Source organism: Zasmidium cellare (assembly GCF_010093935.1).
Source record: "Zasmidium cellare ATCC 36951 unplaced genomic scaffold M409scaffold_43, whole genome shotgun sequence".
Classification (NCBI taxonomy): Eukaryota; Fungi; Ascomycota; class Dothideomycetes; order Mycosphaerellales; family Mycosphaerellaceae; genus Zasmidium; species Zasmidium cellare.
Window position 1 is genome coordinate 122,715 of NW_022986987.1, and position 19,628 is coordinate 142,342.

The 19,628-nt window shown below is 54.2% G+C and overlaps 9 protein-coding genes across 9 annotated transcripts; 7 read left to right on the forward strand and 2 right to left on the reverse strand.

The window, feature by feature from the left end:
- Positions 1-334: 334 nt before the first annotated feature.
- M409DRAFT_28431 (uncharacterized protein) lies at positions 335-1,930 on the forward strand (the record flags this gene model as incomplete). The annotated part of the gene is made up of 1 exon (XM_033809033.1): positions 335-1,930. One exon carries the CDS (start codon positions 335-337, stop codon positions 1,928-1,930), a length of 1,596 nt encoding a protein of 531 aa, XP_033661990.1.
- Positions 1,931-2,732: 802 nt separating this feature from the next.
- On the forward strand, positions 2,733-4,389 carry M409DRAFT_69962 (uncharacterized protein; the record flags this gene model as incomplete). Its single annotated transcript, XM_033818514.1, has 6 exons — positions 2,733-3,012; positions 3,073-3,426; positions 3,479-3,724; positions 3,783-3,880; positions 3,931-4,152; positions 4,204-4,389. 6 exons carry the CDS (start codon positions 2,733-2,735, stop codon positions 4,387-4,389), a joined length of 1,386 nt encoding a protein of 461 aa, XP_033661991.1.
- A 4,452-nt stretch (positions 4,390-8,841) lies between these two features.
- On the forward strand, positions 8,842-10,794 carry M409DRAFT_28433 (uncharacterized protein; the record flags this gene model as incomplete). The annotated part of the gene is made up of 1 exon (XM_033809034.1): positions 8,842-10,794. The coding sequence occupies one exon, from the start codon at positions 8,842-8,844 to the stop codon at positions 10,792-10,794; it is 1,953 nt and encodes a 650-aa protein (XP_033661992.1).
- A 350-nt stretch (positions 10,795-11,144) lies between these two features.
- M409DRAFT_28434 (uncharacterized protein) lies at positions 11,145-12,508 on the forward strand (the record flags this gene model as incomplete). Its single annotated transcript, XM_033809035.1, has 6 exons — positions 11,145-11,312; positions 11,367-11,384; positions 11,444-11,549; positions 11,606-11,643; positions 11,698-12,317; positions 12,376-12,508. The coding sequence occupies 6 exons, from the start codon at positions 11,145-11,147 to the stop codon at positions 12,506-12,508; spliced, it is 1,083 nt and encodes a 360-aa protein (XP_033661993.1).
- A 444-nt stretch (positions 12,509-12,952) lies between these two features.
- On the forward strand, positions 12,953-13,601 carry M409DRAFT_28435 (uncharacterized protein; the record flags this gene model as incomplete). Its single annotated transcript, XM_033809036.1, has 2 exons — positions 12,953-13,052; positions 13,117-13,601. 2 exons carry the CDS (start codon positions 12,953-12,955, stop codon positions 13,599-13,601), a joined length of 585 nt encoding a protein of 194 aa, XP_033661994.1.
- An 886-nt stretch (positions 13,602-14,487) lies between these two features.
- On the forward strand, positions 14,488-15,623 carry M409DRAFT_28436 (uncharacterized protein; the record flags this gene model as incomplete). Its single annotated transcript, XM_033809037.1, has 3 exons — positions 14,488-14,520; positions 14,589-14,715; positions 14,800-15,623. The coding sequence occupies 3 exons, from the start codon at positions 14,488-14,490 to the stop codon at positions 15,621-15,623; spliced, it is 984 nt and encodes a 327-aa protein (XP_033661995.1).
- A 55-nt stretch (positions 15,624-15,678) lies between these two features.
- Positions 15,679-16,470, reverse strand: M409DRAFT_28437 (uncharacterized protein; the record flags this gene model as incomplete). The annotated part of the gene is made up of 1 exon (XM_033809038.1): positions 15,679-16,470. The coding sequence occupies one exon, from the start codon at positions 16,468-16,470 to the stop codon at positions 15,679-15,681; it is 792 nt and encodes a 263-aa protein (XP_033661996.1).
- A 695-nt stretch (positions 16,471-17,165) lies between these two features.
- On the reverse strand, positions 17,166-18,262 carry M409DRAFT_59374 (uncharacterized protein; the record flags this gene model as incomplete). The annotated part of the gene is made up of 3 exons (XM_033814171.1): positions 17,166-17,747; positions 17,800-18,168; positions 18,227-18,262. 3 exons carry the CDS (start codon positions 18,260-18,262, stop codon positions 17,166-17,168), a joined length of 987 nt encoding a protein of 328 aa, XP_033661997.1.
- A 383-nt stretch (positions 18,263-18,645) lies between these two features.
- On the forward strand, positions 18,646-19,487 carry M409DRAFT_59375 (uncharacterized protein; the record flags this gene model as incomplete). Its single annotated transcript, XM_033814172.1, has 4 exons — positions 18,646-18,696; positions 18,737-18,755; positions 18,860-19,403; positions 19,454-19,487. The coding sequence occupies 4 exons, from the start codon at positions 18,646-18,648 to the stop codon at positions 19,485-19,487; spliced, it is 648 nt and encodes a 215-aa protein (XP_033661998.1).
- Between the last annotated feature and the right edge of the window lie 141 nt (positions 19,488-19,628).

Genomic DNA, 19,628 nt, shown 5'->3' on the forward strand with positions numbered 1-19,628 from the left:
TTCTCCTCGGTCCAGTCTTGGCCCCTTGCACCCGAGCAATGCGGTTCTTGTTTATTGTAAGATCGAGAGAAAAACAAGGTATAGCCTCAACGAGCACCGTCTGACGATGATGAGGAGGAAGATAGCCGCGACAGCGACTGAGGGAAAGGGAGGGAGGGAGACTTGCTTACGTGACGTTGCATTAGGGCGAACGGCGCGGCCCGAGTCCAAAAAGGTATGGGACGTGAATGACGACGACCTCCCAGAACTCCTTCATCAACGGCTGAAGCCCCGACACCTTCCCACTCTTCTTCGGTCGAGAGAGTCCGGCTCGTGTGATGGGTCCACCAAAGTCATGGCCGCATTCATCTTCGAATCCGGAGCCACCATTAAGGATCCCTCGACCAAGAAGGCGATCCGCTCCCATGCTATGAGGAATGTCAGGGAGAGGCAGCGAAAGGAAGGATTTCGGGATGGCTTGACGTTCCCAGGACGAAAGAAGCCTCGCCATGTTCGTGGGACATTCTCAGCAGCAAGACCGCTTCTGCCTGCCATTGCTCGAAGTGAAAGGGACTCGTTTTCCGAACAGACAGAGTCACAGGGGTTACAACTACAGGATTTCGTTCAAGCCATCGACGGCGCGCAGATCGACTCGGAGGACAGCACAGGAACCGACGTCGCCCTCACTCACTGCGCCGACTTTGCCAACCACCATGTTTGGCGTCAGCAGCTCGGCTACGTCTTTCTTACTTCCTATTACGCTGACTCGGTCGTGGACGCCATGCTCAAGGACTGGCACAATTTCGAACCAGGTGATGCTGCAGGAGCCACTCTAAATGCATCTCGTGATGCTTTGTGTCTGATGGGCTTAGGTGCTCTGTATCGCGATGAACGTCTACTTGACGAAGGACGCAAGCGCCACTGCCTCGGTCTGCGACTGCTGCGAGAGCGAATCGAGGGGCCTGGCGGCGTGGTGTGCGACGGTCTCTTGGATGCGTGCTATACCCTTGCGCATTGCCAGATCTACCAGTCGGTTTCGCATCAAGGCAAAGGCTGGCAAATCCACGTTGAGGGTCTACACTTTCTACTTCGAAGGAGAGGCGTGGAATCGATCAGATCGCCTTTCGCGCATGCAACGTTGCACAAGATGCGTCAAATTGCGACCATGGACCAGTTACTCAAACGCAAGAGCAGCTTCTTATCGTCCCCAGAGTGGCTCCTGAGCTGGCGGCAGAACGATCCAGGTATACACACGCCGGCTTTACAATTGACAGATCTGGGGTTGCAGCTCTCCGGCGCTTTAGAAGACACTGATGTTGCCTTGCACGGCTCGACCACCGGCAAACCTGCATTAGGCGACCAGCTACGAGATGTGTCTTTGCGCATCCAGTCAATCGAGTACGAACTGGACAAATGGCTGCTTAACTTCTATCACCAGTATGGTGATGTGCAAGAGCCGTACATTTTGACAGACATCGCCAAATATCCTCGTTTCGAAACGCAATGTCACGATATAGCTTCGCTCTTGCCAAAGGTCTACAGCTTTCCCACCCTTCTGAGCGCCACCACCCACTGCTACCTCTTTATATTGTATCTGGCCATTCGCATGGCGCAAATGGATCTTGCCGGACTTCACCCAACGCAGCCAGCGACCGATATCGAAGCTCTTGCTGCAGAGGCCAACGAATACGCAGTGCACCTGTGCCGGAGTCTGGCTTACTTATCGCTACCGCAACATCGTTCGGTCGGAGTGCTTGCATGTAGTGGACCTCTTTACTGGGCCTCAGCATGGTACGAGCGGAGCGGAGATTCGAAGAAGCTGCAAGCTTGTCAGAGCGCACGCGAGGTGCTTGAACGTGACTGCCCGACACCATTGAACATGAAGGCGCCCGTTTTCGCATGGTGGATGATACCGAGTGTTTTTGAAGACCAGGGCGCATTCGCAGGATGAGCAATATCTGCATCTGGCGGTGATCCGCCTCACGATCTTGCCTTAGAGGCGTCAACAACATCTGGAGACGTCCTTGGGATTTGAACAATTTCGGCGTGTGGATTGGAATAGCGAAACGATGTGTATATCGCCTCTGGCCTAGCAACCTCGTGTCTGGAGTTGAAGCATAATTGAGATGCGGGTAATAGAGTCGATGCAATACTGCTCGTCCAAACCGAACTCTGCAATGCCCAAAAGTCAACCTAAAGAGTGGCGATGAACTGAACCCTGCCTGATATTGGTGGGTGTTGCGCCCGAGGATCTATCTCAACAGAGCCGTGCCAGATGGAGACACTGAAACCATACGATTGGTCGACAGGTCTTTCCGCATTGGGAAGCCGCTCAAGGATCCAATCACGATTCACCACTCCGTCGATCAGGCGTCGTGCCACGATTTCACACATCACCAACATCTTGACAATTATTAATGGTTGCGCCTCGTCGGGGAGGTTCAGCTCGGGTATGAGGAGTTTAGTTAGTGCAGATGGCTCCTAACATACGTCTGTCTAGACAACGCGGCCATGACCCTTTTGTCATCAGTCCTCTGCCCTTCGTCATCCTTGTAGCTCTCGTCCATTGCCGGTGCCTTTTGATATAAGTACGCAGGTGCCAGGACATTTCTACGAGTCTTAACGTATCGTCAAAGACTAGAAAGCAGTCAATCCGTCCTACCTGACATCCCACGAGAGCAAAGAGTTGGGAACAGTATTGTTTCACGTCTTCCTGGAGCAGAGAAGAAGAATTGGTCTCTATACCACCCACAATGACGAGTCCCGAGCAAGAGAAGGATCTTGAAAGCGATACATCTCTGAAGCATGATTCTTCGGACAATAACGGCGATCTCCCACCTCAGACATCGAACCCATCAGAAATTACTCGCGACCAAAGGGCAATCTTGAGGGATACGAGCAAAGGGCAGAGCCCGAATGAAACACCGTCATCAGACCTACCCAACCCTCCGAATGGCGGCAGTACCGCATGGATACAATGTATCGGGTCATTCTGCCTGTGGTTCGCAGTCTGGGGACTGGTGAACTCCTCAGGTACACACCACATCACACCATCCCACTCTGCGTGCCAATACTGACCAGCCGAAATGTTAGGAGTCTACCAAGCCTACTACGAAGACGTCCTCCTCACCAACTCTTCATCGTCCAGCATCTCCTGGATCGGCTCCTTGCAGCTCTTCCTGATGATCGGAGGGACGAGTATCATTGGTCCGATCTTCGACAGAGGATACCTGCGCAGCCTGCTTCTCACGGGCACTTTTCTCATTGTCTTTGGCTTGATGATGACGAGCTTGTGTACCGCGTACTGGCAGTTCATGCTGGCGCAGGGTGTTTGTATGGGGTTGGGGATGTCGTGTCTCTTTGTTCCGCTTGTTGCTGTGCTCCCGCCGTACTTCACTACCAGGCGTGCGCTGGCTATGGGCATCGCTGCGAGTGGGAGTAGCATTGGTCAGTTGAGTCGTCGTGGTAGACTGTAATGTTGAGCTGACTTGAAACACAGGCGCTATCATCTTCGCCATCATGTTCCAACAACTACAGCCCAAGATCGGTTTCGGCTGGGCGATCCGCTGCATCGGCTTCGTCGTACTGGCGTCGCTGGCGTTCCCTCTCGTGACGATGCGGAAACTGGTCACGCAATCCCCTCCGCGAGCGTTCATCGACAGGTCAGCGCTGAAAGAGTGGCCGTTCATCCTGACCCTCCCTGCAATGTTTCTGGTATTCTTGGGACTCTACTGTCCTTACTTTTGTGAGGTACCCCAGTCCATGTCTGAGACATTCGCTGACCTTTCGCCTTTTGCTTCTAGACATCGAGGTCTTCTCCGTGCAGACGCACGCTGCGAGCTCGGAGATCACTCAATACCTCATCGTCTTCATGAATGCGGGCTCTCTGTTCGGGAGACTGGTATGTATGGCTGACATGCTGCAACGACGTGTACTGACTGAGCCATGCAGTTGCCCAATATCTTAGCTGACAAGGTCGGCCCAATCAATACCATCATAACCATAGCCTTCATCACCGGCGCCGTAGGCCTCTCGTGGATCGGCGTGACGGCGCAACCGGGCATCATCACGTTCGGAGTCTTGTACGGCTTCTTCTCAGGTTCGTACGTTGCCCTCACAGCGGTTGTCTGGGCAGCGCTCTCACCGAATCCACGCGTGTTGGGGACGCGCATTGTATGTTTTGTGTCTCGCTCGATCTTGACTGGACGCTGACGTTTGCTACAGGCTATGATGACCATCCCGCAGGCTGCAGGGCTGCTAATAGGCAATCCCATCGGCGGCACTCTCGTAAATGGCTCGTCCTTTTTAGGACTGCAGCTCTTCTGCGGACTTACCGTTATGTCTTCTGGCTTCTTCTTGGTGGGGGCGAGATGGGCCCAGATCAAGGCTGGTGCTGGTTGGAAAGGATAGAGTAGTGTGGAGAAGAATGCTCGATCAACAGCATATCCCTTTCGTGGCTTAGGAAGGTGGAAAAGCTTTTAGCACAGTGTTCGCAAATGAAGCGTAGCGGAAAGACTGAGATCTGCCAACCGCAGATGGAGACTGTGGAAAGACTGGGAATCCGGTCGTGGAAGCGGGTGTGCCATGAGCAAAGAAAGAGCGTCTCCACCGCCAGCGTGGAAGCAGCAAGAACGAAAAACAATTATACTCACAAGCATGCTTACCTTGTCCCCAAGCCGTTGGGCTCACAAACGTTCTGCTTGCCTGGCCTTGTTGGAGAACTCTCGCACCTGTTCGGTCATGACCAGTACCAGCTACCGTGCTGAGGACTACGCGCGTCTGCGTAGTCCAGCTCGACTCACGTGAGCCCTCAGTAGCGCCGGCTGCAGCCGTCCAGGCGAATAAAACCCCCTTCAGCTCTCCAGCTTCGTTCTCTTTCTCTTTCCTCCTCATAATTATTACCATATTCTTATGCTGCTGCTCTGGTGCTCGCTGCCGCCGCTGGTCGGATTGTCTGCGTGTGCTCTGCGGTTCGCTCTGCTCAAACAATTTTTGGAAACCAATCATCTTTTCATCGTCTGCCTGCTGCTGCTGGCGTTTGGAGAAGAGTGCTCGCTGTCGTCGTTGTTGTCATGTTGCTGAGGTGTGTCGTGCTGCCGGTACGACGAGGATGCTGTTGTACGTCGCGGTGCCGCGAAGGATGTCGATACTGATCTGCCTGTTGCGGTCTTCGTGCTCGCTGTCTCGCGTTGATGAGCTGCATTATTGCCGTGGTGTGTTGCCCAATAGTGCGCCTGTCGTGTTTGTGATGATGGTGACGATGGGCTGGCTGGCCTCCTCGTGCGACGGCAGGGTAGAAGGCGATCGTAGGCCATCCATCCACTGAGCATCGCGTCGCCGTGATAACGTTGAGGTACTCCATTCAATGCTACTCGAGGCCTCACAACCGAAAAGGAGACGCACGACCTTTGCAGCAGCGCCGGCGACCTCGTCGTAGCTGGCGGCCGAACTTGACCGCCCACCAAGGATGCTGGGCATCATCAAAACGATCTAGGACCCTGGGTAGACTGATTCAATTCCTCTGGCAGAGCCTGTTAAGACCGCGGACAGGCAGTGCGTTCCGCCATATACACGGCGTGGTATCACCAGCGTCGTTTTGCCTCCGCCCGAGCGCAGGCACGTCCAGACCGACACGCACACCAGCACGACAAGGAGACCACGCGCATCTTTCTTTCATCGATACGAAAAGCGTCGGCAGAGCAAACATCCGCACCACGTCGTACGCAAACTCGCTGGCTCGTCAAGAATGATAAGATCCACGAGGACAGCATCAGCGGCCTCATATTCCTTCCATCATGGATCCCTCAAATGCCTTCATGCACCTAGCCCGAGCCAAGCGACGATGACATTCAAGAGGAGGACGTGGAGAAGGCAGACGAGAAGGCCAGTTGAGACGCACGCAGCTGGACCAGAACCGCCGACCCTGGTATAAGAGTGGGAGTACAAGGATCGGTCGGCACCCAGGCCGCAGACATCAGCAGACAACGTCCAGCGAAAAGCAAGCAGCTGGCGCCAGCTCAGTCCAATGGATAACGTGCTTCGTTCGGTGGCAACAGTGGCAAGAGCGTGGTACAGCCAACGAGCAAGGCCAGGGCACAGTCTACAATTGTCGTTCGAGGGCCAGAGTCATGACCGAGAGGACATTGCTGAACTCGCCTGTGGGCCTTACGGCACGCCTGAGATGCTTGAACACAAATGCGGCAGTATGCTAGAGACAACGAGGTTCTCGTCAGCTGCATATGCTCACGGCTTCTGTCAAGTGCCCGGGAGCTGCAAGACAGCAAGCGATCTGCGATTGCTGAAGAGAGCATATCCCACCAACGGCACTCAAAGATGGAGCCGGTTCTCGATCGGATATTGTGGGCAAAGTCCTGTGGCCTTGCTCACTCTGACACAGCTCATGGACGGGCTGTACGGCGCTGCCGGTTGTGGAAAGAGTGGCTGCTCCAGGCGCGATGCCATCTTGGTCACTATGCCATAACAAACGGCCGCAGAAGAGACCAGAGAGCTGTGTCCCATTGTAATAGGGGTTGAGAGCCATAGCTCTCGCGTGCTTCCAATACAGGTCGTCCCAAGACGTCGAGCACTGTACCGCAAGAGGACTCACCGGATCGTCTGTCCAGATGTTCTGACTATGGTGGATAGCCTCATGACCCCGAGCGGCATCTTTTCCTCATCAGTTCAGCCTATGCCGAGATCTGGATCCAGTATAAGACGGCCATTGGCTGCTGGCATCAATTGCCCGGCGACTCATACCGCAAGTCGGCGTGCAGGCCTCAAAGGGTCCCGTACGGAATTGGAACCTGGTCTTGGAACAACGCGAGCTCAAGTTCGCAAAGTGCTCTCGCGAGGGAGCAAAACATTCGCCCAGATTGCCATGCAGTGCCCTGATGTAGCAGCGCACTTCATTTGCACTTGACATTGATCCAGTATCTTTGCAGTGCTACAGTGGAGTCGCTCGATCTGGAATTTGCACCATCTCGCCGGTCAGGAGAGACCGCACGTTGAAGATATGTCTTGAATCCTTCGGAACACCAGGCTGCTTCTGTTATTCTTCTCCGCCTACCAGGAGCGCGGAAGTGCCTTGAAGATGCCACTATCGTTCGCTGAAAAGCTGAAAACGGAGAGCTTATCCATGAGATTTCTTGGCCTCTACGCAGAGAAGGCCATGAGCGGGCTCTTTCTCTGTGGCTTCCGGTGTGGAATTCTTGACTGTCTGCCGTGTCCATCGAAGGGTTTGCGCCTGTGCTCTGGGCCTCAAGCTGCTTGCCGATAGCATCGTCGACAGACGGCTCGTATCCGCAAACTTGTCGGCCTTCTGGATACCCTTCCTCGAGTCTGCTGTTGCATCGACAGCAGAACCCAGTCGAACGACATTGCCGAGGCGGATCCGTTCCAAACGCTAAACCATCCCACAACAAATGACGGTACGCCAATGATATGATCAAGCTTGGCACTGCTCAGCAGCACTCAGCGGATTCTCACTGGGCCAATTCCAGCACTGAACCACGATATATTGATGTCCTTCGCCTCGTCCTCAATGCAACGCCAGGAAAGCGTGAGCCCGCAAAGTTGTACCCAGTAGCGCGATCCATCCTGCTCTTTCTCTCGCCCTGCAGCCCCAGATGTTGCTCGCATCGCTTGACAGCACTGGGCACCGGTCCTCCGATTGCAGAACGCAGGTATCCCAAGCCCTTTGCCCAGAAGCAAGCCCAGACTCAGTGAGGCCTATGACATCAAGCCAGCTTCATGCATATGCTATGCTCTCATTCCTCTTTCCGAGTTGGTTTGGTCACTGCTCTTGAGTCCCCTGGTTCCCTCAAGACCTCGCGGAGAGTTTGCTCGCTTTCGTGTTCATCCACAGGCGCCATGGTGCTATTAAGAGGACCAAATGGAGTCTTTGCTGATCGAGTGCCGTCTCAAAAGGTGTCTCCGACGGGGTTCGACTTCGATGTACGATCAGAAGGCGCTTTCGAAGACGTGTCGGTAGAGGTGTTGTTGCGGACGGGTCTCTTGGCGCATCCAGCTGCGCGCTGATCATTCAGCCGCTCGACTTCACTCTCCTCGCCCTCTTCTCCACTCATCGCGACAGAGTGTCCACCAAGCCTCAGACTGCCCAGACCTTGCAATGAGCCTTTGAAAAACAGCATGAAGAGGCGGCGTGCAGGTGGGGGCAGAAGCGCCAGGACAAACCGATCGTCAAGCCACCCGGTGCACCGCAGACACGCTCTCGACCGAGTACAATACACCAGTGAGGCGTTGAACGTGCAGCTGAGAATGGCGAGAGATCAAGACATGGAGTGAATAGTCGGACTCGGTTTTGTTGTTGTCCTTGGACTCGATTCACACCTCAGAGACTTGACTTGTTCTGCGGCCATCCATTCGGCGTCGTGTCGAGTTGTCGCGGAGCGTCGCGCCGTCTGGGCTTGACGTATAGGCTACAAATATCGCTCGACCAATTGCGGTCTTGCATGAGCTATGGCAACTCGATTTGAGAGACTCATGTCCATCTCTGATCGTCACGTTAATCCCTACCGAGCCCTCGATGAAAACCAGATACGGGTATTGAGACTACTCCCTGGGGAGCATGACGATGAGCTATCTGGCACGCTCGAATATATTTCTCTGCCAGCAAATGGTGAAGTGAGTGAGCCTCCTTTCGAGGCCATATCTTACGCTTGGGGTTCGACTTCGAAAACCTCCCATCTGGCCACACCCGATCACGGCAAAGTCCATCTCACCGAATCATTGGAGCAAGCCTTGAGAAACTTCAGGTACGAGCACGCTGCTCGTTATCTTTGGGCGGATGCTGTGTGTATCGATCAAACAAACCTTGAAGAGCGCTCCCAGCAGGTGGCAATCATGGCACAGATATTTGGTGCTAGTAGTTGCGTCCTGGTCTGGCTAGGACTCAGCAACGACATTCAGAAGGATACAGAATTCGTCGCAGTCGTAGAGGCCTGCTATCAATTGTCTTGCGATCTCGAAGGCAGCGGTAGCGTGATACTGGCCGCAGACAAGATCGCCGAGAAGCTGGCGATGGACTCGAGCGAAGAACAAGACATCGTTGAATACAACGCCAGTACCCGCATCGATCACGTCTACGCTGCACTTATTACCACTTGGAGTTGGTTGCAAAGACCATGGTTCAATCGGCTCTGGGTCGTGCAAGAGGCCTTCTCGGCGCGAGAGGTTCTCTTCTGCTCTGACAGTTTTGAGTTGACCCGAGAGACATTGTCAACCGCTGTCTATGCTTATCAGGACAACTGGCGTTCATCGGATCGAACGCTCCGCCTTAACTTTAGCGAAGAAACCAGGCTTGACGACATCGCAACAGACCTTATGGAGCGAGGACTTTCAGGAGAAGTCTACGCAGACACCCTCCTGGAGAAGCTCATATCATACTCGTTGAGAAAGTGCGTCGATCCAAGAGACAGGATATTCGCGATCAGAAATGTCCTCGCTCTGGAGCATGTCGAGGAACTGCGTCCTGACTACAGCATAAAACCGAGCAGCTTATATCGCAACTTGGCCCTGCATCTCCTTGCAAGGCGTTGGAGTACCCACAGTCCACTGGTACTCCTCGCACTGGCTGGGCTCGAAACACAAGCTGGCCTGCAACATCCAATATCGTGGACGCCAAATCTTCACAACTTCTCGGTTTGGACCCGTGCGAAGGCGAATACCTACGCCCATTATCAAAGGAACGGTAATCGGTGTTACGATGGTCGCACAGAGCAATCCTGGACGAACGACTATCGGTACATGATAGGCAAATTCAGCTATCTGAATCTCCCTGATCAGCCTCACACGCTGATGGTCAAGGGGCGAGTGTTTGCGCAGGTCGCTGAGGTCGTGGCATTGCCCAGCGTTCCGTTGTCACTGTACGGAGACGCTCCTTTTGATGCTACTGACTATAGCAGTTTTGAGGCGTTTCAAGACTGGTATGATGCATGGTATCGATACTTTGCGGACTTTTTCCGGTCCTCCATTGACCTCCTCGACCTGCACCAAGAGCTGATCAACTTCCTTGCCTATCCAACTCACTGGTCGTCCGAGCGTGAATGCTTGTGGACGGTGACTGACCGATGCCCCGAGGAGTTCTGGGACCGATATCTACATTCTCGACCGAGTTTTTGTCGCCTCCCGGGGACCTTGGGGAAAGACTTTCAATACTTCCTCATGCTGTCTTTGTCAGAATGTCCCCTTGTCAGAAATAGACGAGGATGGAACATCACGACCCACCGGGGCAGAATCGACTTGGCCTGGCTTCCTAGAGGCACGCAGCTGGGCGACCACATCTGTATTTTCGCCGGCGAAATGTGGCCGTTCGTGATTCGGCCAGTTGGAGACGGTACGTATCAGGTCATCGGCGACTGCCACACGTATTCCACGCCGCTGATCGAAGCTATCGGCGGAATGTACGATGTTACCCTTCATGGAGATGGACACACGCACAATTATATTCGCGAGCAGTCAGACTCGGAGAGTAGCGTGGCCGAGGACGTGGAAGAAAACTCCGATATTGCCGCCTGCTTTACGGCACAGCTCGATACATCGCTGGAAGATTCTGCGGACGTCACAGAGGATCCAAGCACCGCATCGAGCCAAGAGCCTAGAGACGTGGACAGTCCATGCTGTGACCGATCCACAATCAAGACTCTCCTCGAAGGTGATGGCAATATTGATAGCAACGTTGAGCAATCTAGCACACAAAGGGTCGAGTTCAAGCGCGGAGAGTGCTTAGGATTCAACATGCCCGGTCTTCGCTACGATGAGTACCTTGCAAAGATGGACTACATCGCTCTCGTCTGAACGACACCATTGCAACCAGCCTGGGAGAAGTGCTGCGCTTCGATCACAGACACAGCCTGCGCTTGAGCCGGTACCCGAGCAAAGTGTCTCGTTTCACACGTCCTTTTCAATGGGGTCCAGTTGAGCAATTCGATCTTGTTGCACCAGCGTGCCACATGATACACTGTGCTGCCTTGGAAGCGTCACTGACACCTGTATGTTTTGGCACATGCCATTGTCCTGGGTCGGCCGTCACATCTTGACGTGTTCTCGCCTTCCTTGTTTTCATGCACTACTGGCTGTCCCCCGCAAAGGGTACCTCTTCCACGCAACTCCGTCTTTCAGTCTTCTCTTTTCAATACGCCAGCAACATGCATTTCAGTCGAGCTGTTATCGCAGCGCTACTGTCGATCTGTGCTTTTGCTCAGCGAGTTGAACGAGACCATGACGAAGACACGACCTTTTCCGAGGGTGAGACCACCTACCACATTATCACCGTAGGGAAGTATGACCATGAGTTCTATCCTGCCATCACTACAGTGAGCGCATAATCAACATTGACGGACAATCGAGTGATTACTGACGCTGTTTAGGCAAACGTGCACGATGTTGTAAGGATGATACCAAATAATCCACACAGTATGGCTGAAAACTGAGCCGTTGATTCTAGGTCATGTTCAGATTCTATCCCGATAACCACTCAGTCATCGAGTCGCTGTACCGTTGGCCATGCGTTTATCGCGATGCGGTTGATGGACAAGGGGGATTTCACACCGGTATGGATCTCAAGGATGACGCCTATACGATTCTGAAGTCGGGCTAAATTTGACAGAAGGCTTCCCTCTGCACGACTTCAAAGATGAAGACCATGTGAGCATCAAGTATACGGAATGCCGGCCGAGCTATGACTGACTCTCCTTGTAGCTGCCCACATGGAATTTCACCGTTGAACATCTAGACCCTATCTTCTTTTATTGCGGCGCTCCAAGCTCATGTGTCAGCAAGGGGATGGTGGGCGCTATCAACCCCAGCAGCGACCAGAACATAACGGCTCAGAAGAAACTGGCAATAGATGCCGGAATTGTTAATATGCCGGACGAGACATTGACTCCCAATGCTGCCGCTTCTGTGTCTGCAGCCGCCGAGAGTGACATCCCAGTCGAACAAGATGATGAAACCAAACGCATGCCATCACCAGGTGCAGTCGCAGGCATCGTGATTGGCGGCATAGTCGCTCTTGCGATCATCATCTTGTCAATCTTCTATCCTCGCCGAAGACGACAAAAGAAGGCTCTGCAGACCGGCCCGAGCGAGTCCGCCACACAAGCTCACACTACCGCAGCCCATGCCCCTGAGATGCAGATTGATGGAATAACATACGTGCCCGCAACGGATCCAAGGGCATTCTACAACCCCCAGCCACCCTCGTACTATCATCTGTCCGCCGAGATGAGGCCCAAGTCCCCTGGGGAGTCGACGTTTTCCGGTCCGCATGGAGCGCCGACTACGCTGTACTCGCCTTCGATTGGGTCGATTCGGAACAGGTATGTTGAGGTCACTCCTAAGACAACTGCTTGAGCCCAGTTGTACTGATCGATTTAGGTATTCCGACATTGGCCCTGACACGATGATGCAGCCTCAACCGCAGCCCGTGACGCAGCTGCCTTTGTTGCAGGAACTTGACGCGCAGCCCCAAAAGGACGGCAGTCGCATGGAAAGAAAATATCTCAGCTGATGGAAGGATTATAATCTGCTCTGAGATTTGTATGTGTGTTCTTGATCTTTGTCGGGTGATGTATTTTGTAAGCATGATGTCTGTAGTCTGTCACTACTTCGAAGGTGTCTCCTTCCTACGTCAAACATTTAACACATTATTAAGTTATCTTTCTGCTTCCCCCAAGGCCACCGGAAACTTTCATGTGAGAGTTGCGCGACCCTGGTATTCTAGCATGTGAATGCCAAGACATGAGTTGAATTCTTCATCGTGACTTCCTCTTCTGGCGCGCTAAGCTTTAGCGCCTGCCAATGAGTCAGCAACAACAATCACGACGCGACTGGCCACTTGCCACCATAGCAACCAAATATCCACGGCACCCTTGGCCGTGTCGCCCGCTCACACCACCCTTCCACTTCGCACACTCGCATCGCAAGACTTCAACACGCGACCACATCTATCAAGATGCGCTACCCACTCGCACTGATTCCAGAGCCCGACAAGAAGCGCGCCCACAAGCTCGAGTACTGCAGACGTCTCATTCGCAACATCGAGCACTTCGACAGTAGGTACCCGAATCCGCGTGAAGAATTCTGTGAGGCAAGACTTACTCGAAACCCCCTCGACAGCGCATCCGTGGGTCTGGGGCGTAGGCTCCTTCGCCCCCCTCCCACCACTCCTCAGACTCCCCGCGGAGCTACGCCAGAAAATCCTCAACGACGTGCTCGACGACGACGAGGTCCGCTACCGGCCCAACTACCTCACGCAGAACCTGGCGGTGGTCTGCAAGACCTTCTCCACGGATTTCATCGAGGTAAGAAAGTTGTGGGACCAGCGCGAGGCGGAGCAGGCGAAGGGGTATGGGATGGATCGAGCGAGTATGCGCAGCTACATTGCGGAGTTGAATGGGGATCGGGAGAGGGCGGCGGCGGTTATGGCGGAGCGGAGGGAGGCGTTGAAGGGGAAGAAGGGGAGGAAGGGGAAGAAGGGGAGGAAGAGGGAGATGCGGAGGGAGGTGGAGGTTGAGGAGAAGGAGAAGTTTGTGGAGAAGGAGGTTTTCAAGTTCAATAACTTGGCGATGAGGCCGAAGGGGAAGATTACGAAGTTTGAGTAGATGAGCTTGGGAGATTGATGGATGGGAACTTTGTGCTAGGCGGCAAGATGAGGATGGGTTGGCTACACAGATTTGTAGCCTACAAATGAGGTGTACGGAGAGTTTGGCTTCGCCCGAGAGCGTCTTCACCGGTGTATCGTAGTCTTTCCTAATGCGAGTTGCCCCAGGTCTTTGAGAGTTCCAACCCGTCTTTGGCAGCTGTTTGATCAAGACCTTTTTCCTGAGCACCCAGTGAAAGGCGAAGAGAAGGACTCGATCAAAGGTCAAGTAAGAGATCAAGAACAGGATGAAGTCACGGACCAACTGACATGTGCAAACAGAAATCAGTACACGACCAACCACAAAACCCATTCTAGCACCCAATTTCAAATCAACCTCAAACAACCACCTCATATCAAACCCACACAAGCCTCAAACCCATTACAACAGACCCAAAACCCCATCAAATCCACCATCTCGCAGCCTACCAAAAACCGCTCAGACGCAAAGTGAACTCACCCCTTCTCCACATGTGCACACATCTGGGCAGGGCTGAAAGCCGAAAACAGCTGAATCCTTCCCCCCATGACGCCTCGAGGGCTGAAAGCCGAACTCCACCTCCATCTCAGCTATTACTCCTTACATGTACGGATTTTGCAGGGGCCTGACTCAAACGAGGATTTTGAAGCGTGCGTAGGGCTTATTCCGCTGGAATAGAGGTAGGGAAGACGCCGCCTCGCAGGGTGGCGGAGCTAGCATATTGGAGTGAGGTAGAAGATGCGATCTTGGACTTACTTGGGCGAGTAGGCGAGCGGGGTTAAGGTATAGTAAGTATTTATTTGATCTCCATGTTTCCTTTGTCGAAGCTGAACCTCGAACCACTCGACCATACATTCATGGGAGAAAGATGGCGGGACCGTATGATCCAGAATGGACGGCCGTGAGTAGTAACGATCCCTTCAGCACGGTATTGTACGCTTTTGAAACGCTGATAAACATGTCGAACAGTTCGAGAAATCGATGGGCCCTCCACCAGTCCTTCCCGAAGACATCGAGAGCCGAGTCGAGATCTTCAACGAGATGCTCGTGCAGTTCCAGAAACTGCTACCGCCCACAGATCCTGGGATTCAGACTCGTACGTCCGCGGCATTTGAATCACGGGCAAGATTTCCTTCTCGAAAAGAACGACAAAAGTTGGCTGATTGATCACCACCCTTAGGAGACGAAAAAATCAACCCCAACGTCACCGTCCGGATCTACACACCCCCCTCAACATCAGCACCTCCCTCCCCACCCCTCCCTCTAATCCTCTTCATCCACGGCGGCGGCTACCACGCCGGCAACCTCTCCACCGAAGACCACCTCTGCCGGCACATGTGCTCCCACACGCCCTCCATCGTCGTCTCGGTAGACTACCGCCTGTGCCTAACGCACAAATTCCCCACCCCCATCGAAGACTGCTACGCCGCCTACAAATGGGCTTACGCAAACGCGGCCTCCCTCGGCGCCGACCCGCAGAAATGCCTCGTCGCCGGCGGTTCCGCCGGCGGAGGCGCCGCCATCGCGGTCGTCTACCGCCTCGTGCGGCGCGGGGAGGACGTCGCGGGGCTGGTGGCCATATCGCCCATGTCGCTGCATCCGGACGTCGTGCCGGTGGCGTATCGAGCGCAGCATACAGCGTACGTGGAGAACGGCGGCGCGATCCCAGTCGTGAACGCCCAGGACGCCATGGCGGCGTTCGCGATGCTGAGCGAAGAGGGCTGCGCCCCGGCGTATGCGAACGGGGAGTGGTTCCCGCAGACGCGAGGGGCGGAGGCGTTCAAGGGTTTTCCGCGGACGTGGGTTTTCAATACGGATCTGGAGTGTTTTCGGGATGATGGCGGGGTTTTGGAGTTGGAGGTCAGGGATGCGGGGGGAGTGGTGAGGAGGGAGGTGATGGAGGGGTGGCCGCATTATTTTTGGTGTTTTCCTGTCGGGGGAGGGGGGGATGAGTTTCGGAGGAGGCTTGTGGGGGGGTTGAGGTGGGTGATTGGGGGGGATTGAGCTTTGATGGGGGTGTTTTGTGGAGGTGTGGAAGGGATGGTTTTTGGGGTCTAGATCAGGTTAATAGAACCCCCGAACTGCTCACGACTACATTCCCTGTGACGTTTCCGTCGCGCATGCAGTACAAGTATGCTTCGGCGACCATTTCCGGCTTCGCCACTCGTCCTGTGGTACTCTTGTCCACGAGCGCCTTGAACATCTTCTCCCTTGCCTCGCCTTGCAAACGATCCAAGCTGGGCGTCTCCACGGCTCCAACACAAACCACATTGACCCTCACAGGCTTCATATCCAACGCCAGAGCCTTGCCGAGTCCTATGACGGCACTGCGTCCGCCGGCGATTACGCTCCAGCCGGGGATGGGTTTCTCGGTCACAATGCCGGTAGTGAGGGTTATGCTGCTGTCCGGGGAGGCCGTGAGGTATGGAGGGAGGTGTTTGGCGAGAATAATAGGCGCAATATAGCGGGTCGTCATCGCCGAGCGAATCTTGGAGACGCTGGCCTCGGCGAGAGGGGTTGGGGGGACGTATTCCCCGGCCGTCCAGTTCACATGGTCCAGTTTCGTGTCTTTCGGAAGTTGGGACAGGAGGTGGATGATGTTGTCTTCCAGCGTGGCTTCGTCGTTGAGATTGCACGCGTGGCCGACGATACGGTCTTTGGCAGATGGATATGCGTCTTGGAGCTTCTTCACGGCTTGGGCCACGCGATCTGGGTTCGACGAGGCGATGGTGATGTGGGCGCCATGTTCGAGGCTGCCTTCTGCCACGGCGTAGCCAATGCCCGAGGAGCCTCCTATGACGAGGATGCGTTTCCCGTGGAGCTTGTTGGTGTACTTGGCTTGGTCGGACATGATCAAGAATGTTGTAAATCGCTGCTAAGTGGTTTCAATCTAGTGATGATCGGAATGATCGAGACATTGTGCTTGACGTCCACCTGTAAATGTATAGCATTGCGTCCCTGAAACGGACTTTGCAACATCCTTGCTTTCCAATGCCTCTTGACGGATCTGTTAGCTGGATATGTCGATCTTGGGCACTATGTCCGGTCCCCATTTAGTCAGTGAGTCGAGGGTCTAAGATGATGCAGCTGCCATTTGCGATTAGCTGCCATGAACCCGGTCCGGAAATTCGGCAAGGAGTGAATACCGTAGCCTGTTGTCAAGGAAGCCTTGAAAGGCACATTGTACGATTGTACGAGACGAGGACCATTCAGCGGGCCCGATATAGGAGAGGTGCAGAGCTCTGTTCGGCGCCGAAATCAGACAGTGAACACGGGAGGCTAGAATGGAGCACACTGGATTGCATACTTACGAGCGGAAAAGGTGTATTATGATACTGCCGTATTTATGTTGGTGAGAGGCGCTCTGAGCCAGGCATGCTGACAGCCGAATCACACCCCAACGCTGGCATCGACGGTGGACTGGCTGCTATGGCGGGTTTCTGCAGCCATGTCCCCGGCCCCTGACATGCTCGAGAGGCTCGAGAGGCACCACGGCGGTCTGTGTTGTCCTTAATGGGTCGTAGTAATCAGACCTTTCCGACCTCATCATGAAGTGTCCATCTCGTCAGCCGCCTGACCTCTCTTTTGCCTGTCCTCTATCCGCTTCTTCGTGGCTGCCTTGCCGTCGTCTATCCACTTGTCGTAGCTGCCATCCTTGAGTTTTTGTGCCGCAACGCCCTTCATGACCTCTCCTATGAAGCCAACGAAGTTGTGTCTCCGCAGTGCGTTCTCCCACCTCCAGTCTCTTCGCTTCTGCTCTTCTCTGGCAAGCCATTCCTGGTCACCGACCTCCTTAGCTCGCTCACGCAAGTCCTGGCACATGGCGAGTAGGTTGAATCGAATCTCTGTCTGTGGATATCGCTCTATCCTCTTTTGAAGCACGGGAATAACGGCATCGGCGAAGATCTCCGGCGGGCATGCACCGGCATCTCCATGCCGGATAGGTGCAGGTTGCAGGCCATCGAGCTCGTAGAGAGTACTGTTGATGCTCGTGTATGCGATGAAGTGGTATACGTCGTCGTCGGCGGTGGCGAGTCGTGTCTCGTCAGAAACGAAGGGCGATGAGCGGGCAAATGAGTTATGTGTCTCGCGGATGAGGTCTGAGTTGGAGAGAGCTTCTCCACGTAGCTGTGTTATCATCAGTATACTGTCCCAAGCTATCCCACTCTCTTGCCCCTACGTCTGATGGAAATGCTGAAGTGAAGTCCTTGAACTCCTTCAGATTTGGCCCGATCTCAACTCCCCCCTCATCTGGCGTGTCGTCCTTGTTCAGCAGTACACTGAGCAACGCCTGAGTACCGCAAGCATTCTGGATCGTCTGAGCAGCAAACCACAAGGGCTTACCCTCGCCTTGTCCCTCTAGTGCTCCGTAGTCGAACTCGCCATCGAGCGGTGAGTCTCGTTTTGGCTTTTCGTCGGTAGGATATTTGAAGAGGAAGATGACACCGATGGGGTTGAGTTGTTGTAACGATTCTGCGTCTAGTGAGATGAGTTCTTCGAATTGCACTTTCTCGACGCCCAGCGATTCGATCAGGTAGGTGAAGACGCCCTGTTTGATGGATCAGTATTCGATAATGGGGTATGTATAGATTGGCCTGCTTTCGTACTGCGTCGCTCTCGATCGTGTTCCAGCCGCCTGACATGTTGACTTTTCTCTCCTTCGATAATACGCCTGTCCACCTGAGAGAGTGATATGTTCCTGTCGCGTGGTCGACTCGTGTTTCAAAGCAGCTCCCTAAGCGAAACCTACGAAGCTCAGGCCATACGTGACGCAAGCCAAGACTGTCAACATCTGCTCGAAGCAAGGCAAGAGCTCTGTCGGCTCCTTCCTTCGCATGTGATCTTTCGCAAACCTCACATTCTTCTACTGCACCTGCCTCAACTCGTCTTTGCCCAGTGAGCCTACAGCAAGAACAAGCCACCGTCCTGAGGCGCAGCACATATTGATTCTCCCTCCCTCCCAGTGTCTTTAGAGTTCCTGCAGCGGCCAAACAGCGAGAGCGACCTCACCTCTTCACCCAGCAACATGTCCTACGCAGATATCGCGGCTAAGGGCCCCAAGCAGAGCGATGAGGAGGTCAGTCTACAGTCTACTCACTTCTACACCACGTTTTCAGGCTAACAATCACCGCAGAAGTGAGTCCATCTCATCCATTGTTCCCTTCACCCGCCCCTCAACATCCTTGACAGAGCTCCATCTCAAAGTATCGGTACCTAACACCATCTGTACAGAATGCCAGCGCATATCCCCGAACTCCTCCACGACGACAGCGGCGTCCACTCCCTCGACTCCCTGAAGAGCGACAACGACCACGTCCAATCCCTCTCCTCCCACACCAGCTCCTACGCCGACCAGCAGCTCGCCGAGGAGCGCGCCCAGGAAGCCCGACAGAAAGCCACCGACGCCGCCGACGAAGTCACCAAAGAAGCCAAGGACTTCCTGCAGCGCGCCGAGGCGGATGCGCAACGCCTGGAAAAGGACGGCGAGAAGAAATTTGACTCGTTCAAGAGTCAGGCGAAGGAGGTCAAGGGCCAGGTCGGCAAGTCGCTGAGCGCGGATAAGGAGAAGGCGAAGAAGGGCGCCAAGGAGGCGGAGGAGTGGGCGGAGAAAAACAAGAACAACCCCGTTGTCATCGGCAATGCGGTTGTGATTGCCGCGTTGGGTGTATTGTTGGGGACTGGTGCATACCGAATGCACAAGGCGAACACCCTCACATGGAACGTTGCCGGCGCATGGGCGGGTGCTGTTGGTCTGTTCGCAGTGGGCGACTACTACGTATCGCAGTAAGTCGTGAATTCCCATCGGCAAAGTTGAGATACTAACATTCTGCCAGATACTTCTTCAAGAAGTACCCACCAAAGAACTAAACTGCCTCAATAACGTTACTGGAGAGACGGCCGAAATTGGACTGAACGAGGAACGAAGTTGAAGAAGCGCGTACGGTGCGTGGAGGGGAAACCCTGGGCAATACTTTTCTGTCGATAAACCTTTTGTCTTTGTCTTTGCCT